The following is a 19,309-nucleotide window of genomic DNA, read 5'->3' as shown; positions in this document are numbered from 1 at the left end:
CAGTCTGTTGGATTGGATGTGAATCAGACACATCCAGCTGTTGGCTCTAAATGACGAGAGCCGTGTTACAGGAGGGGAACGGAGGCAGATTAAAAGGCAATCCTACTCATCCAGCCCACACACGCTTACCCCCTCCACCACACACAGACATACACACACACACTTTTGTATACTCCAGGCTGTGATGTAAAAGGCTGCTGCCATAAAAGGTAACAAACCTGGCTTTAGTTCCCAATATGGGTAGCATTAAGGCTGCCAGGAAGGGGGTTTGGTGATGGGAAGACAAAGTGATGATGAGAGCTTGTGGCAGAGCATGAAATCCAGTAGAAATGGTGTTTCCGATGATGCAGTGTGCATGTGTGTGTGCGGTGGGGCTGCACTATTCACCAAATTTCAATAGTATCATGTTCCTGGCTGCCACAATTAAATGAGCCTGATTGTCGGCAAGATTTGGGTTTTAAATTATTCGTTCAATTAATTTGGCTTTCTCAACAAGTAGTCGGCCGACCACAAGGGCTGAATGCATGGTTAGGGTCAAGTGCATCCTGCAGCTTCGCAAACGTCCATAATAACCTGGATTTCTAATGCCCCTTACTTGCCATAGTAAGAAGTGAAGCCACTAGAGGCTATCTTACATTGCCACTGTTTAAGCGCATCTAACTTGAATGCGTTGATTTCTCTGGCATTTCTCTTTGCCATCACCGGCAGCCAGCAATGTTTGCTCTCTGCAAGGCTCTCACTTCAGACAGAGGTCCCGGTGTATGACACTGATAACTGTGTTTTCAGGGGGGGAAAAAAATAAGTCAGCGGCAATGCAAAATGGCTGCCTTGTACCTTCAGTACAGTGCTTTAAGACAAACTCAAAGCTGTCAGCACGAGTCAGCAGCCGCTCTCTCACGTGGCTGTCACCAGCGTAGGCACGGAAGCATTTAAGTGAATCGAAATGCAATATGATGTTTCACCTTCAAGAGGCCAAACTTTTGTGCAGCCTGCAGAGTGAGACAAAATGTCTGGGAGAATATGTCCACCACCAGATTTGACAGAATGCCCTCATTTCAAGGTGGCTCGGCCCAGAGTGTGTATACTTGAAGGTGCACAAACTTAATGAATAACTCATAGATACTCATAATTACCATACTGATCCAAATAATTGTGCTAATCATTTCGTCCCTAGCTAAACAAGGCGATTGCAACCTCTTGGGCTTTGCTCCGTCTGTTGTCAGCCCAATTTGAAGATTTTTTTTTTTTTTACAAGGAAATCCTGATGATTCAGCGCTGCAAAGACAAGTCAGGCTGCACTTGTGGCGGTGTTAAAACCCGTGACAGAGTGAGGTCTCTGTGGATCATGTGAAATCCCATTTGAATGTTTCTCTAATTTGCAGCTAAGAGATTAAGCCCTTCGTGCTTCTCTTACGTCTGTCTCGCTCGTTCTTTTGTTCCGGCGTCTCTCGTCTCCCGTTTTCCTTCTGACTTGTCTTTTTCTTGCTGTGACTTTTTCTCCCCACCTCGTTTCTTCTCTTTTTGGCGCTAGCTGAGGGATTGGGAGGGTTCCTCCAAATTGGCACACAGATGAATAATGCATCTAAAGCAAAGGCGGAGAGCTGGGGTTTGATGTATCCGTCAGATTCTTCCTCTGTTTTACACTTAATGTTGCGAGTTTGCCTGACGCTTTGGAGGCCAAAACAGATGTTTATTGTTTTTTTTTGTTTTTTTTGCCCATTTCTGTCATTTCTTGTCACCTCCGTCCGCAAACCTTTCATGACTGTGACCGATGTGGTTTATCATACGACCTTCGCACTGTTGCTTTTTGAAGCCGCATTGTGCAGACAGAATCACGTCTGAGTAATTTTGCATTCCTCCTCACTAGACGCCCAAACAGCGTCGTTGAAAAATATACTGCATTTGTGAAAAAAAGCTTGCAGCAGCATCGTCATTAAAGTAATGAGAAGGAAGTTAACGCGGAAATGTACCATAAACACGGTGAGGGAGGCGGAGAAAGAGAGCTCCCCAATCCCTTAGGAATAAATCTTAAATCCTGAGTGTTGCTTCTGACTCATTCTGGTTAATTAAGCCATGTCAAGTGAGAGGAAAATGGAAAACGGGGTCTCGGCTTGCTTACTGTACGTCGCGAGGATCACCGCTGTACTGTAGTGGAGGCTTACAAAATTCCTCAATGGAACTGACCACTTTGCACTCAATGAAAGCAAGAAAGTTTCTCTCTGCTATTTGTATTACTCTGACCATCACAACCCCCCACTTGCCCCTAATTCAGCATCATGGCTTACTTTCCTCATCATCATCCAGCTTCATTTGTAATTGATGCTATTAGTAGGCCCCACACTTGCCTGCAGTAAAAATGCACACACACACACACCAAAAAATTTCAATCGAGAAACCTTTTGGGATCTTCTCTGCGCTTTGCGACGTAGGATGAGGCAAACGAGTGAAATGTCAGAATTTGGCGCAGCTCTAAAAATAAAACAACACGAGGGGTTGCCTTTGGAGGACTTTGCAGGCTCACAATTGGGGTTTGGGACAGATAAGACAAACAATTGTTTACAGCCAACAGCAACCACAGCAGCACTGCCAAATGTTCTCTCCTGAGAGTTGCATTCCGTGGATTTTACTAATGTTTGCATAAAGTTTCCTCCAAGTCCCCTTAACACTACAGTTTTTGACTGCCTTGAAATATTTCTTCTGCATATGGCAGAGAAACGAAGATCTTTAAATGAACAAAAAGAGCGTTACGATGATTTAAGTGCAGTCTTATGTAACATACAGTATAAATCCATAATTTATTCATGCACACATTTCATGATCATATCTGACAGGTTAGCATTTAACGCAATAACATTCTATCCATGGAGTAAAAAAAACACGATAAATGGTATACGATTTTCATACATTATGCATGTGACCAGCCCACGACCCTTGTGAGGACAAGAATTTCATATAAAAGATGGACTGATGCTTGTGACCATGAAATGAAAGAGGCTGCAGTGAAGGCATAGAAAACATTTCAAACGAAGAATACAACAGTTCGTGAATTATTAAACAAAATTCACTTTAATTAATATTTCTTCCGATACTTTTGCTCACTTGAAAAGTAGGGGGCTTCAAACAGAAGGCGCTCTGTCCTGAGTTCAACATATCCATCCATCCATCCATCTTCTTCCGCTTATCCGGGGTCGGGTCGCGGGGGCAGCAGCTTTAGGAGGGACTCCCAGACTTCCCTCTCCCCAGCCACTTCATCCAGCTCATCCCGGGGGATCCCAAGGCGTTCCCAGGCCAGCTGAGAGACATAGTCTCTCCAGCGCGTCCTGGGTCGTCACCGGGGTCTCCTACCGGTGGGACATGCCCGGAACACCTCCCCAGGGAGGCGTCCAGGAGGCATCCTGATAAGATGCCCGAGCCACCTCATCTGGCTCCTCTCAATGTGGAGGAGTAGCGACTCTACTCCGAGTCTCTCCCGGATGACCGAGCTTCTCACCCTATCTCTAAGGGAGAGCCCGGACATCCTGCGGAGAAAACTCATTTCGGCCGCTTGTATCCGAGATCTCGTTCTTTCGGTCACGACCCATAGCTCGTGACCATAGGTGAGGGTAGGAGCGTAAATCGACCGGTAAATTGTGAGCTTTGCCTTTTGGCTCAGCTCTCTCTTCACCACAACGGACCGGTACAGGGTCCGCATTACTGCCGACGCTGCACCGATCCGCCTGTCGATCTCACGCTCCATCCTCCCCTCACTCGTTCAACATATCTCGATGTAATTCCAAACAGTCTGATATTCATCTTTTGATCTGAAATCTGAATGGCTTTGGTATACAACAAAAATTCCTACACTTTCGAAGGATACTGTATATAGTCATTTTAAAAATTAACAACTGGAACAAAATAAATTCAACAACTACTACTACTGCATAGTAATGTAAGCAGGGTCTATTTTGGTTGTCCGCTTGGATAAACAAATATGTTTCTTTACCCAATAAAGGACGATGTTTTGACATCGTTTTCATTGCGTATTTATGTCGTCGTGCAAGGCATTCTGCAGCAGGGACTTGACACACAAGAACATAGAGCGTTTCTTCAGGACTATTTTCAGCACAACAATAAAGAACATTCACCCGCGTTTGTTCACTGCTCAGTTTTTCACTGCAGCAAGGCCGTGCAAGTGGATTTTATTTAGTTAAAAAAAAAAAAAGAAATCACGTCACTATTCATTCCAATGAAGGACGTGTCATTCAGCGCGCTAACGAGATGTAAGGATGTATTTGTGGCATGTTTTGATGTGAGGTTTTGGCTAAGGGTGACATTGAGAATAAGCTCTGAAAGGTTGACGCTGGGGATCATGGTGGGATTTCTTGCCCAACCGAATGGACATAGCCTTCATTCAAATGTGCTTATGATGATGATGACATATGTTTTGATGACCATCACAGAATCAATCTTGTTTTGTTATAAATGATGGGTCCAGGACAAATTGTTTTTAAGGTTCACAGTGTGATGTGGCGCTTTGTGAAAGGTCATTCTGGGATGGACTTCATTTCCAAGTGCTAAAGGTCTTATTCCACAGCAGTTGTGTGTTGGCTCAGCTTAGATAGGCACTGCCGCTGATGGCAAAAATGTCAGTGCGTTAAGCCACAATGCCCCCCCCTCACCCCCACTGCCTCTCTCTTGTCCCTCATGATTATTGTTATTGTTTTGCCTTCTCGGTTTGCAATTGCTTCATGTTCTAGATGCAAAGAGCAGCAAAATACAAGTTGATATTTCATCTCCCTTGGATGAGGAATCACATTTGTTTGTTATTGCGCTGCATTGGGGACATTAACATTCATTCAGTGGTGATTTTAATGACCTTTTGCATAACAATATACAAAATCGAAATGTAACCATTTGTGGCATTACAAACAGAAAGAGAGAATCATTTCCCTTATTTGGGATAAAAACCATTTAAGAAAAATAGTTAAAACTTTATTCCAAAAAGCTTCCAAACTGTGCACTGCAATATCATTTGGAGGAATTGACAAGCAAAGTTTATCAAATAAAAATACCAAAAACATAAAACGTGAAATAAAATACAATCTACTCTCCAGGTATTTATTTATAGATCATTCATGTCCATTTTATATTCTCACTAGCTTTGTAGCATTGCTGTTAAGCAGAAACCCTTTATGAAAAATAGGCGTGTTTGATATTTTTAGACAAATGGACACTATTGGGCTGTCCCTAGATCATCCAGTATTTCTTTCTAACCAATTTAATTATTGAAAATTGTTTCAGAACAAATCTATGAACTGTCTACTTTTTGCAGCATTATGTCACTTTCTTTTCTTTTACAATAACAAGTGAAAAGGTTAGGTTAAATACATTTGAGTACAGCTGTTTGTTAAAAATGGATGCCTGTAATGCTTCAATGTTTGGGAACATTATGTAATCACAGTTTTTTGCTTTTGTGAGGTATTTAATACAAACTTGTTGTCTGGTCCAGTTTAGTAGGTGTGAGAGGATAGATGTCCCAATACTTCTGTCCCCATTGTGTATATTGTCAGATAACCACTCATCTGAATTTGTCTTAATATGATGACAGACATGCTCAGTGCTGCTGCTTCATGGATCTCTGGCTACCTACAATTAGGAGAATTGCATGGACGCTGGCTGTGTTAATCCCATGTGGACACGGAAAGAAGCTTTTTTTAGTTGTTTTTGGGCCCTGTTGTTTTTGTGGTCATTGTTAGCATTTGTAAAGTTACTGATAGAAGAATTTTAATGGATCTCATAAGACTGCACAATGTACACGACCAAAGTTATGGGTGTACAGTGTTCATTTTTCGGTGACTGGACTCCTGGAGGGAATTATAGAAAAGAGGCTGAGGTTGAACTACACTTTTACGCCCTTAAGAGGAATTAAGTAACAAAAAATACTGGACTCCATGCATACATTGTATAATAAGATAGGCTATTGATAAATGATGATCTGCAGTTGTTAATGAGACTTTTTAAAGATATGAAGAAATTAAATCATATGTCAGAAACCTACATGAAAACAAATTTTGTCTTCTACGCATCTTGGACTAAAAAGATGCTTGGAGAGTTACGGATGCCAGCTGTACCCGAGAGATACGTATGGAAAATGCAGAGTTCAATTATTCCGGAATTTCCATCGTGTGATGTAATACTTGATGCAATTCTGTGTGTGTGTGTGTTTTGCGTGTGTGTGTGCGTGTGTGTGCGTGCGTGATTTCCAAAATCAAATGGAATAAAATGAAGGAAATTTCGATGGGGTATGTTTGTAAAAGTTTGGCCACTTAAGACTACGAAATTCATTCTCGTGCTCCATTTTTACGATGACTGACTGTAATTAGGACACTTTGTAGTGATACTCACCCTAATTGACAAAGAATAATTTTCTGAGCTTCTCTTTGATTATGTTTTCTGTCGAACAAGGGCTTCTTCCATCCCAGGAAGCTTTCTCACTTTGGTTTCTTCTGGCTCTCGATTTGACCTCATTCTCACCATCAGTCTTCATCATCACTGTTGGCATCTTCATTACAGTCAGCGGCATCATCATTGCTCTCCCGAATCTGAGCGGCGCCATGTTTTCCCTCATAGGGTGTTTTGAAATGAAGACAGATGCTAGAATGAGAATTGTTGCACCTTAGTAAATGGCAGCGTGCTGCAGGGGCGTCTATGCAGATATCGCCTCCTCCTGCAGGCGCATCTCATCACTTGTGAGCTCTGCATACTGCTCGTTGGCGCTCCACTCTGCACGCCTTGGATATTCTCAACTGAATTTTTCAAAGGGCACTGACGAAATGCAGGCAGAAGAGACGGACCGCTGGTGACCTCCTTCTCGTTGCCGCATCCTTCCCCCCCCCCCCCCCCCCCCCTCCCTGCGCTCGTCGCACAATCTTGCAGGCTTCCCCTCACTCTTCCACTCACTGTCTTCATCTTCATCTGTCATCACGCCCAACCCTCCCAGTGCTCGCCTCAGTGTTTTAAGGTAGCCGCCCCCGCCCCCCTTCCCACATTCGCCTTCAACCTCGCCTTCCTCCACCTGTCAGCCCTTTCATCCCGCTCATTTGTTCTCGTGTCTCATCACCTCCCTCGCCGCCATTCACAAACTCTCTGCTTCTGTCTTCTCCTGCTGCCTGTCTGATCCATAAAGGGCTGTCTGAGGCCTCAACGCTGCTAATTCATTCGCCGCGCATCGCCTCACATTTCTGCAGGGTCAGGCCGACACACTGGAAGAGAGGAGGAGAGAGGAGATCCGGAGGAAGAAGGAGAGAAAAAGCAAGAAAATGGGACACGGGGGGTGGAGTGGAAATGTAGTTTTATCTCCAAGAAACAGAAAGCCAAGCATCTTTCACACAGCTTTAACCTCTTTGTGTTTACTTCTTGGTTTGTTGTCTGTACTCCACATTGTTAGACATAACGCCCCACATTTGTGCTATTGTCTGCGTGCATAAAAGAATGTACGGGAATCTACGAGAAAACCGATACTGCCCGCATTTGAAAAGCACAATGGGCGATACCATTTGGTTCAGCCAAACACAACAGATGTCAGTTGCATTTGTTGGATTAAAAAAAGAATTGAAGCTTTCTCATGTTGAAACAGGAAGAATGGATTTTTTTGATGTTGTTTTGTTATAATAGAAAGGGTTCTATTTTTATAAACAGGTGCATGTGCCCTCGACGTAAAAGCAGATGCAAATTTTTGTGCCGCGGCAAGTCTGGTTTGCCATGTTTGGGAATTTGGCTGACCGCGCTATGCCTAGCGAGGCTGCTTTCTATTACACGCAGATCAGATTTTGTTTAGATATTTTCATTTTTTGTTTGTAAGTATGGCAAATACAATAAAGGCTTGCGCAATATGCATGCTTTATTTATAGCTATGATGTTTCAGAACAAAAATAGTACCAGATATATCACTACGTTACCTATTATATCATTATTATGATGAAAACCTGATGTGCTTGAGGAAAAGTGTTCTGAATCAGCACAAAATATTCATCTGTTGACTTGCATCTCTTACTAAAAAAGGTTTTTTTAAATTTGTTGGCCAGTGGCGTTCAAGGTGTATCAAATTTCTATTGAAGGAATTCTTTTCTAAAATCCAAAAGTAGCGGTTCTGATCTAAGCGCCAATGAGACGCTAGAGTCTGTGAGCTCAGTTTTTACTCTTAAACTATACATGAAGAATCCCTGATGACTTAAATGAACATTACAACACCATTTGATCTTGTTTAACAAAAGGAAAAAAAAAAGTGTTGCTGAAACCTGTTTTTTCAGCGAGCGCATTCTGGCTGCCTCGTTAGGTGTTCTATTTTCTGTGAATTGTGAGAGTCAAAAATAGCAACGGAAATGTCAGAAAGAGACAGTGACAGAAAGCCAGAGGCATGCCAACCACACACAAAGCATTTCTCGCTCTCTGCCGCATTTGGTCTTATCTCTCGTTTCTTTCATTTGCTGCGCCTTTCCTCTCTGCAGGTTTTCCTGAGCAGAGCAATTGTGTGGCGGAGTTTGAGCTGAGAGTGGAAGTGAGTGGGCGCGAGAGGGATCGTGTGTCATGGCTGACAGTGAAGGGACCAATCTCGAGGACCCTCCCTACAAAAACCTGCTGCTCCTGGGGGCCATCGCAGCAGCGTCGGCCTTCGTGGTCACCATCCTCATCGTCCTCGTCTGTGTGGGCTGCCAGAGGTGAGCGGATGCTCACGGGAAGCTAAACTTCATCCATTCATCTTGCCCCAATTAGCACCCTAGACTGGTCGCCAGCCAATTGCAGGGCACAAACAACTATTCACATACATGGGAAATTTAAAGTCTGATGATAGAAACTTAACTCAGCTCAACTTGATTGGACGAAATCCACATGTCCATACAGCCAAGAGAAAGGCTGCAGAACTTCATTCCGACAACAAACACAAATCATCACATCTAATCAATCGTATATGTAAGTCAGTTCCTCTTATGTCATTCAGCCAGCAGAGAAGTCTTATGAAAGTTTTAAAGCGTGTTATCTAAATGGTGTCATACTTGGTTGGAGAAAATAGCTGCTCAGAGAGTGAGATTCACACTCATGTAGAAGAACTGAGATGAGGGGGCGGGGTCAAACCTTCCTACCTGCACCATGGGCTTTGTTATTTTTGTGCTCCATCTTTTGGCTTGCTAGCTCCATGTCAACAGTTGCCTATAGCTACCACCTCCGAGGATTCACAATGACTGTCGCTCTCTTTTAGAATGAGAATAAGGAAAGGGAAGCGTGATGAATGGTGGCAATAAATGCTTGCGTCATAGAAAACAATATAACGAAACATAGAAAACATCATAATAACAATACGACTCCCTTCAACTTAACTCATGTTGATCTTTTCCAGAAAAAGTAAGAGCAAGCACCCTTCAGCCGGAGAGAAAGGCACATCAGTAAATATGGTCAGACGTACTTTCACTTCTCCCTCTTTTCTGTATGACCTAAAACATAAACAGCTTTCAATAAATGTGCTCATTTTACGTTTGACAGCAGGGTACCCTTCGACATCCAAAACTGAATTCCATGAGCAAATCGGACACCAGGCTGCATGAGATCAATCGCTTTCCCTGCAACGGGAACTGTAAGTGAGCTATCTGCAATCCATATGACAATCCACCAAGCAGCGGAGAGAATTTTAATGATTTACCACCAATTTCTCCTCCAACCACTCTCTTGTTCAGCTGTTAGTAAGAGCCGTCCCGCCAGCATGGACCTGCTGCTCCTCCACAGTCGGCGCTCCCAGAATGACCTGAGGCCATCCCAGGGGCGCCAGCTTCCGCAGATCCCCACCAGCCCCCAGGGATCCAGCCAAGGAGGAGAAGGGGACGTCGGAGGAGATGGGGGAGGCGGGGAGGCGAGAGACCACACTTACACAGAGGTGGCCCTGCGAAATAATCAGACGCCGACGCACGTCTTGGACGACGGCCTGTACGAGACTGTCAGTGTCCGGGAAGGGGAAGCGGGCCCCAAAGCACCCATGGCGCCACCGCCAACATCAACTAACATTCCGACTTCAGTCAGGGCCTGCCAAAGCCCGCCTGCCCAGGCCAACGGAGCCCGCAATGGCAATGGAAACGTATGTACATACACACAACTCCATGTTTGCAAACATATTTCAGCAATTGAAGCAGAAGCACACCGTTGGGTCAACATTGAAATAATTTGGCAGCAATTTTATACAACTATCCTAACCCTTATTTGCCTGTCTGGTATCTTTGCAATTTTGGATGGTCTTACTTGTAGTGCAAAGTCATTTATAATATTAGTGGAAGTACTACTTTTTAAAATTTGTAACGTCGTGCTGGTGTTCAAATACATTTATAGTGATCAAAACATGTTATTTTAAGTTTTGCTGCATTTCCTGGAACATAGCCTCAACAATGAACAGGGGTTCACTGTATGCACTTGCATTTGTCTCTTCTTTACAGGGCGGCAAAGGGAATGGCATCATTAACGGAACAATGGCAGGGAAAAGTAATGGGGCGAACGGGGTTAACAGGTCCCCCTTGTCCTCAGTCAACTCCCTGGCTATCCAAGAACCTACTGCTGCCGAGTATGCTTCAATTCGCAAGTTCCGAAAGGTAAAAAAAATTTAATCTGATCTGAAAGTGTGTTGCTCATTGTAAAAGATGAATGAGGCATGTGTTTAAATAAGTTGAGGGTGGGGGATTTTTTTTTATCTCATTAAATATTTGAATAAGGCAGATCAGAGCATGTTGTTAAAGTATTGCACTGTATTATAAAGTCTTGAAAATACTCCCTTGGTCTACATGAGAAGTCCAAAAGTACCTATTCATATTTTGTGTTGTTTTTCTTGAGCTTTGTACATTATGTCTTTACTGCTGACGTCAAGGTTGACAAGACAAACAGGAAGGACAATAACGGCGCCGACAGCCAGTCAGACCAATCGAGCGTGAGCGACTCGCCCTCAGCTGCTGTTCCGCAACTACAGCGCAGTCAGGAGTTTCCACGTAAAACCCTGGAGCCGTTTCACCTGCATTCATTCCCAAAGGTGACTAATAATAAACAAAGTGGTTGGGCAATTACTGTGCAGCAGCACTCCCGTTCAAACCCAATGGGAGGCGGTTGACAAACCACTAGAGGGCACTGTCCACAAAGTAAACGCACTTTTAGTGCTGCTTTGAGATTAAAAGTAGTGTACAGTGTGTATGCACATATTGATTGGACATGGTGAAATATATATGCATTGTGGTTCAAAAATATATTGAAAAAAATATAAGTGCAAGTGGCTATTCCTGACTATGTGCCTCAATTTTGAGGGCTTTGCAGTAAATACAATAATTGTTAGCTGGTATTATTATGTGAGTTGGTAAATCGGTGAGAGTGTGCAATATTCTGCATTTGTGAGTGCAGATGTGGCTCCTCTGCCTCTTTGCTACAGTACCGCGTTACTGGCGTGTAAAGAGTGGAAAGATACATTATGTAACAATTTGGTGGGCTGCCAAGCTGCCTGTTTGTGTTAGTGTTGTGCACCCGCGCGGGTGCGTGCACGTGTTGTGCACCGCCGTTGAGTTTATCAGTAAGTCTGCCCAGAAATGGCAAACAGGTAGCCACCTGCACGATAAATAATGCTCACATCTTGAAGCGATTTCATTCTGGCCCAAATTACATACTGGCTCGCGCTGGAGGAGTGAACGCAGTTTTGATAACGCAGGCATGTTACACGCTTGGTAATTGGTTTCTAATTGCGTGCAATTTGCCTGCAGCTATAGAACAGTCATGAAGTTTGAAGTACAATGCAGTGTGGATTAAAGTGTTTGAGCATGAAATGCCTATATGTATGTAGGACGTTATTTTTCTTCAGTATATTTTGCAATAGTATGGCAAATTGTTTTCTACTGCCTTTGTTTTTGCCACCTCAGGGGCTCTTCTCTCTCTCTAGTCTAATGTGGGAGTAGAGTATTGTTGAAGCGCTAATCTGCATAAAATTTGTGGACAGGTTGCTGACTGAACAAGTATCAACAAGTTGTATCTGAAGCAGCATGCATGCAAATTAAATTGATGACGAGTTATTTTTGATTTTCTGCAAATGAAGGCTCTAAATAACATTAGAATGGCCTTGAGATATGAGCCATTGATCGGCTGACTTCTTTTTTTTTGCTTTGACTTAAGAGACAAGATTTGACATAAAACCAGCGCTGCATGAACTCATTTCACAAAAGCAATTTGTGAAAAATTCATGGAAAAAAAAAAATGGAATACAAGTACACTTGAGTTCATCATTTGATTTATGTGTGCCAGGAGCCGGTGTTTATGGGCAATGGTGAGCAATACATCTGGAAGCCACCAGAGGATGACGACATCATCACTTTACACCCGCCTCCGCCGCCGCACCGCATTGAGAACGGACAGGGACACCCGTCTCCCCCGACTGCCAAGGAGGTAGCGAATATTTGGTAGTGGGAGGGGAAGGCGCATACAGAAATATCTGTGATTTGTGGCTGCTCTGTTTATAGATGGGGGCGCCCCTTTGATTGGGCATGCCGTCATAACACGGCTTGGACCTTTCTGTCATACTCGGCTTGCAGCCAGAGGTTAGGTTACATGCATCACGCAGGCCCAACCCCCCCCTCCCTGCATGAACCCTGGCCGCAATCCCCTGACACCCCCCCCCCCCCCTCCCCTAAGCTAAGTCTCCAACGTACAACCCACCAGATGGATCCAACATAAGCATCACTCGCTCCCAAAAGCTAATCTCTGTTTCTCATCCATGGAGATTTTTTTTTCCTGAACGTTTCCCCCCCCTCCAAACACCAGCCTGAATGGGACGAGCCTTGGCTGGGGACTGGCTTGCCAAAAAACCTATTCTTTCTAATTATATATGGAGAAGATGTCTGGTGGTGAGAGGAGGAAGTCTCCACTGTCCAATCATGTCTCAATGTCACATACCCGACCACATCTGCTTCCACATGCAACAGCTCCTCCCCCGTTAATCCGCTCGCAATTCACTCTTTCTTTTTCACTGTGCTCGTGCGGCACGCTGAGAGCTACAAGCAGTTGGGGAGTCGTCATATCGTTCACGTATGCCGCTCCTAGGGGACTACTAACCTGATCTTCGAGTGTGTTTGAACAAATGTAGTTGGCCTAGGGTGTTTTTCTCTCTCGAAAAGCCTAAAAGTCTAAAGTCGAGAGTTAAGGTAGTTGTAAAATTGCACAAGCACGTAGCGCCTGTCGACTGCCGTTTCCACAGCGGCTGGCCTTGACTCCACGTTGTGTTATCTCAATTTGGCTGTCTGTTTTGATTTATTTCTCTGACTTGTTCATTGCCACGTTCCCCAGTTTGAAGTTTGTAGCAGCCTGTATAATTTGTGTCTTCTGCAGGGGAGACATAACAGAAAAGAAAGCGGGCTGAGGGGAGGGGGGAAGACAACATACAATGCGCAGGCTTCCTCAACAGCTGCAGCCCAGTTCTGAAATCCCCACCGTCTTGTGACTTCCTTCCTGTGCTGCGCAATGTTGCAAACTCTGGGTGCACAAACAACACACACGTTTGCTTCAATATGCACGGTGCACAGTTTGTGTAAACGCTTAAAGCCTACACCTTGGGCTTTATTTATCCTAAAAGGTCACAAAAAAGATTTGTTGGGGCATGGGGCATGTCTTATTTCAGAGAAGGTGGGAGGGAGGGATAAGAATAGAGGGCTGCCTCGAGATATGAAGCAGCAGTTAAAAAAATACTGAACAATTAATATAAAAAAGAGGCATCAAGCTGTTTTTTTTATATCGATTGTATTTTGACACAAAAATGCCGCAAGTCGTAGCAAAAGTTATTCAAATTCCCCACACGACCTCACACAGGCTTCACGGCCGTCTGACAGTAGACACGGACACAAGGCTGCACAATGAATTGAATTTTAATCAGGATTTCAATTTTGGCCTTTCACGAATATGAAAACATTCTAATCAAAGAAAAACGATTGATTGATTATATATAATTGTTTTTACATCCGAGCCCTCGAGGATAAAGTGGATTAATAAACTCAATCGCAACTTTATTCTTCTACTCTAATTATCATAACGTAATGCACCACACTGGCCAAGGCACTCAGATAAGGAACAGACAGTATTTATTTATGTATTTATTTTGTATTGCTATTCCTTTAATGTATTACAATATTTCTTTTTTCTTTATTATTTAAAGTTGAGTTGGAAAAAAAATCAAAGTTTTGAATAAATAGTTATGTTTTTTATTTTAAGTCTTATTTTAATATCAATCAAAATAATGGTTTTCCACAATTGTTCCAAATCGAATGTTGAGTACACATGTACACAAACGTCCAATCACAACGCCTGGTTCGAGGCAAATGAAATGTGAGCAAAGTCCATGGGTATACACCATGAGCAGTTTTTTTCTGTCAACAGCTTGGCTGGCTTCCAGAGCTTTTACACCGCAGCTCGCTGTTGTGTTGCCAAAGCACTTGTGAAACTTTAACAGGTCTATCCACTGCGAGTCTGAACGCCGACTCCCCGGCTAGACCTCGACGAAGCGATAACACAGTTTACTCTGTCTTATCCTAGCCTGTCAAAATAGGTCAGGTTACAGCACAGAGCAAACACAGTGCCACTCTTAACACCCACGCTATCAGGCTCACACCTCAAATTAGCAGTTTTCGCCGTTCTCGCCCATGTTCGCACATTGTACCCTTTAGCCTGAAATACTCAAATTCGTTAAATTCAAGACATTCATTCGTAACCATGTGCACCCACATCTCTCATTTTTTCTGTTGTCAGATTGCAGACACCTACTCCATTGTGTGCAAACCCCAGAAGAAAAAGACTTCCATGGAAAGCAACGGAGCAAAGACCCTTCCACGCTCCTTCGGCGGCGATAAAGGAAAGGGCCGGGGTCGAGGGGTCCAGGGCCAGGCGCGTTCCCAGGAGGAGCCGTGTTACGAGCCGACAGGTGACAGGGCTTGGCCCGCCTGTGTGGCAGCAGAGTCTGACACCGCGTACGCTACCATTGACAGCCACCGTAAACGTGAGCAGGCCAGCACCAGCAATAGCGCAGCTGCTGGTACCGCCACCCTTAAGAGGAAGAAGCAACAGGTGCCATCGGTTGCGCCTCAAGGCTCCGCATCCAACCCTCTACCTGTTCGGGGCCTGCCCGGAGGAGATAATTTCTATGAGAGCATCAGCGATGTGAAAGGAGGCAACAGCTCCAGCACCACCACCATCTTCACATTTAATGATGGAATGGAGATGTATGTCACTGGCCTGTAGCGGGCAGACATGCAGATATCGCCCAGAAAGATCGTAACAGAGACAGTCCTGTTCACTTGCCATAAGGTTGCTGTACATACTTTGAGATACTATGACTACGCCAGGCAAACAAAATGACGATCAAATTTGTGTTGACATCAGGTACAAACAGGGTTTAAATCCAGGTTCAGACTTTTCCTTCATTGCTCTATAATTTCGACCCTAAAAGGACCAAAATATTTTATCAAAAAAAGAAGAAAAGGACAGGACAACTGGAATATTAATCTTCAAACATACTGTATCAGTGACTTTACTCATGTTCATGGGCATCTTTTTCCATAATATCTTTATTTTTGTACGAATGGTGTTTATTTGACTTGTGGCGTGACTCACAATTCGAGCACATTTGAATATAAATATATGTACAGAAAACATGAATGCATGATTTGTGCAAACCACAGAGAGCAGTGGCAATAATGCTGGCTATATTAGGTGAAGGAGGCCGCACTTACAAATGCGCACACACACACACACACACACACACACACACACACACACACACACACACACACACACACACACTTTTGTGGCCACTTATGTAATATAAGCAGATGGATGTCACCGAGATTTTTGGAGCTCAGCTCAACCTAAGCAAACATCTGAAACAGGTTCCCTGTGCATACTGACCTGTTGCCAGGCAGGGAGAGTTGTGGTGTTTTGTACAAGCAATGGCAAACTCAAATGAAAGCCAAGGCTAGTGACGGCATTCATTTCACAAACCACCATCATCGTTCCCTAAAGCTTAAACTTGTTGGCAGTTATCCAAAGCAGTCCTCTCGGTAACGCCTCTGTGTTTGATCCACAATGTAATCCTGAAGATGATTATGACATCAGTAAACAATTCACACTCAAATTTGACAAACATCTATTTGTAGTCAAAGGCTTGATGACAAACCTTCCCTTCTCTCTCTCTCTCTCTCTCTCTCTCTCTCTCTCTCTCTCTCTCTCTCTCTCTTGCTCTCTCGCTCTCGCTCTCTCTAACACACACAAACACACACACACATTCACGAATGCATGCTTGGCATCGTTTTACAGGGTGAAGCGATCAGGTCCAGTGTTGCCAGAATGTTGAGCAAGAGTTATACGGGTGACAGATTTCACAATACAAGACGGTTAACGTATGAGTATAAAAGAATTTCTCCTCAAAGGCTTTATCAAAGAAGTGACTTTTCTTTCCTTTCAAATTTACTTTTGCACTCAACAGCTGCGGAAAACGCCGTCCACATCCCGTACGCTGTCAATGTTCCCGGCTCCGAGTCAAAAGCTGTGCTCTCGATGGTTTTCGAGGTGGTTGGAATAGCAAGCGAAATGTTGAACTCAAAAGAAAACAACCGTGGAGTCTCCTCGCCCTCTCCTCAGCCTGCTCTGCGGCCCCCGCATCCTTCATTGTAAACAACATCTTTTTCATGTAGCTTTGGGGAACGTTAATAAAAGAACGAAGGACAAAACAAACCCTTAATAAATGGGCCTGAGGTTACGAGGGATCTAACGGAATGATCTCACTGTGAGAGAACCATGCAAATATTTCAAAGGTCAGTAGCATATGTGTTATTATGTGAAAACGTGCATAGAAGCAAATGCACTAATGTATTTTATTGCACTGTTCATTTTCTTTCCTCTCCTTTCTGGACAATGAATAGCTCACGCCACTGCCATGAATCAAGTCTGGTCTGTGTTGGTGCAATTTATTCTGCCTGATCCAAAAAGTGCATGCATTAATATATGGAGCTGAAACAATTCTTGTGGTACTTTATTAATCTCATGTTTGTTCGTCTTTAGTTGTACTTTTTGCCATGTAATGCACAGCAGAGTTTTTTTCCCCGACTCCAAAGCAGCAACCAGGAGGAGGGGAGGAACTAGAAAAGATTGATTGAAGCCACAAGGATTTTAGGCCTCACTGTTTATATTCTGCAATGGGGGAGAAAGAAGGAGTGATAGAAGTGGGGGAGGGAGAAGGAGCGCAAGCATGAAGCTGGATGTGGATCACCACGAATGGACACAGACCCGAAAGTCTCCTCCTCCTCACACACACACGTAGTACACGTAGTGAGCGCACACTGCAACACTGAGCCATGTGCGTTTCCAGTTAAGGGGAGGAAGCACTTTTTGCCCCATGCCTACACTCCCTACCCCAGCTATGTTCACTCCCCGATCATGGACACAGAACTCGCTTTGCCCTGCTTCTTTACTTCTCTGTCTCGCTATGCTGGGGGCGGTTGATCTTCTCTGTCTCGCTATGCGGGGGCGGTTGATGTCCACTTCTGAGAGCGTGAATGTCATGCTTGGTCCGTTCTGATGACATTGCAACGTTGGCCCAACAACTGTCCGATATGAAAAATGGTAAACAGCTGAGAAGCCTCTCAGCAACAATGCTGGCTGGCTGTTTCTCGCTTTTAATCCTTCCCCCCGAGCTGTCACTTTAGGCCCCATTTTCTTTATCTTGATACAAAAGCACTGATATGATCTATTTGGTTGGACATTGTTGTACGCTGATGGAGACAGATGTTCGCTGCACAAATACACTATGGATATGTAAATGTGTAAAATACTCCAATACTCTGCTGCTGTTCTGATGTTGTCACAATGTATAGTTTGCATCATATGTGTTGGGAATGGGTGTGGGGGTCAGCTGGTTAGCACAGACATATTGTCATTTGTGGGTGCAAATTGTTTCCTGCTTTCCATGCACATACAGATGATGGATTTTAATTGTCTTTGGATATAGTTATGGGCCATAACAACTGTAGCCAATACTGTATCCTCTCAAAGCACAGGGTTTAGTTGGAAACAAATACCCACAGACACGTGTGTTATTAGATACGTATGCACATATATATATATATATATATACATATATATATATATATATATATATATATATATATATATATATATATATATATATATATATATATATATATGCGCACATATATGACACACACACAAATTATATTATGGCAGTGCAGATATGCAAAAGATTGTAATGTTTTATATTAATCTTCATAAAATATTAAAGTGAGTTTTTACTTTTCTAATAAAGTGGCACATTATGAAGTTTTTGTCTTTTGCTCAGACAGTCCCCTCTTTTGTACCAGGTAGGGTACAATGATCCTGCTTGCAATTGTTAGCTATTAACAAAGCTCAAGCAATGCACACAGCCACTTGTGGCTGCCTTAATGTTATCTGCAGTTATTAAAAACTAGCATTGCAAACTGACAAATGAAATAACGATTACATTTTACATGGCTTTTACATCACTTTACTCGGGCTGCATCAAAACAACAAACACAAGATTGATCACATATCCAGACCGCTGACCCATGGTTTGAAACAGATTTGGGTTTCTTAATAATTACACTAAAATATAATATACTATAATAATAGCATATAACCTATAACAATTTCTGAATGCTATACGTTCAAGTTTTGCTCTCGTTCTAGGAGATAGTCCTTTATTCCATAAAATATAGGACTGTAATCCTGAAAAATATATATCCATACTCATGTATTCATGCATCAGATTTGCAATATGATGATTCATCCCAATCCTGAGATTTTGTTTAGGTGGGAAGTGTAATCGGTTTAGTGCGTTGGTTGTGCCAGTTCCCATGATATAAAATGTATAATGACAGTATGCTGCAAAACGCATTTATTGACCCTAAGGTATGGCTCATATTACTCACAAATCCCAGCAAGAGAACCCCTGGTCTACTCATAAAGTGTCGAACTACTTTTAACCAATGTGGAAGCCGATTGACATTGACATACTTAGTGCGAAGAAAAATGCTTCGTTTTTCAGCCAATAATCGCCTCAGCGCCACTAATGTGAGGACATCGATAGATACCGGCCGGTGAAATGATAGGCACGCCCACCTTTAAACCCTCTAAACCAATTAGATTACAAAAAGAAATGACTGACGTGGGGAAATAGGCCAATCATTGGCCGCCTTGCTGTGGACGCGTGCCAAAGTGTAATGTTTATGTACGGCGACAACCAATGGGA

At 43.3% G+C, this 19,309-nt stretch overlaps 1 protein-coding gene across 3 annotated transcripts in view; it reads left to right on the top strand.

Annotated features, from left to right (window-relative positions):
- LOC148401774 (uncharacterized) overlaps window positions 1–16,428 on the top strand; it is a 28,820-nt gene extending 12,392 nt beyond the window's left edge. For 2 of the 3 annotated variants that reach the window (XM_088369012.1, XM_088369013.1), the window contains 8 exons: window positions 8,487–8,696; window positions 9,374–9,428; window positions 9,517–9,607; window positions 9,708–10,102; window positions 10,455–10,607; window positions 10,880–11,038; window positions 12,289–12,429; window positions 14,779–16,428. In XM_088369012.1, the coding sequence (XP_088225138.1) occupies window positions 8,566–8,696; window positions 9,374–9,428; window positions 9,517–9,607; window positions 9,708–10,102; window positions 10,455–10,607; window positions 10,880–11,038; window positions 12,289–12,429; window positions 14,779–15,267 (1,614 nt within the window). In that variant the 5' untranslated portion in view covers window positions 8,487–8,565 and the 3' untranslated portion in view covers window positions 15,268–16,428. The remainder of the gene's footprint in view (window positions 1–8,486; window positions 8,697–9,373; window positions 9,429–9,516; window positions 9,608–9,707; window positions 10,103–10,454; window positions 10,608–10,879; window positions 11,039–12,288; window positions 12,430–14,778) is intronic. The other variant, XM_088369014.1, reaches the window with a different exon arrangement.
- The last annotated feature ends 2,881 nt before the right edge of the window (window positions 16,429–19,309 follow it).

The sequence above is a fragment of the Syngnathus floridae genome, chromosome 2 (assembly GCF_059516105.1).
Source record: "Syngnathus floridae isolate MCC-2025c chromosome 2, RoL_Sflo_1.0, whole genome shotgun sequence".
NCBI lineage: Eukaryota > Metazoa > Chordata > Actinopteri > Syngnathiformes > Syngnathidae > Syngnathus > Syngnathus floridae.
Note: the sequence above shows the minus strand (reverse complement) of the source record. Positions and strands in the feature narration are given on the sequence as shown.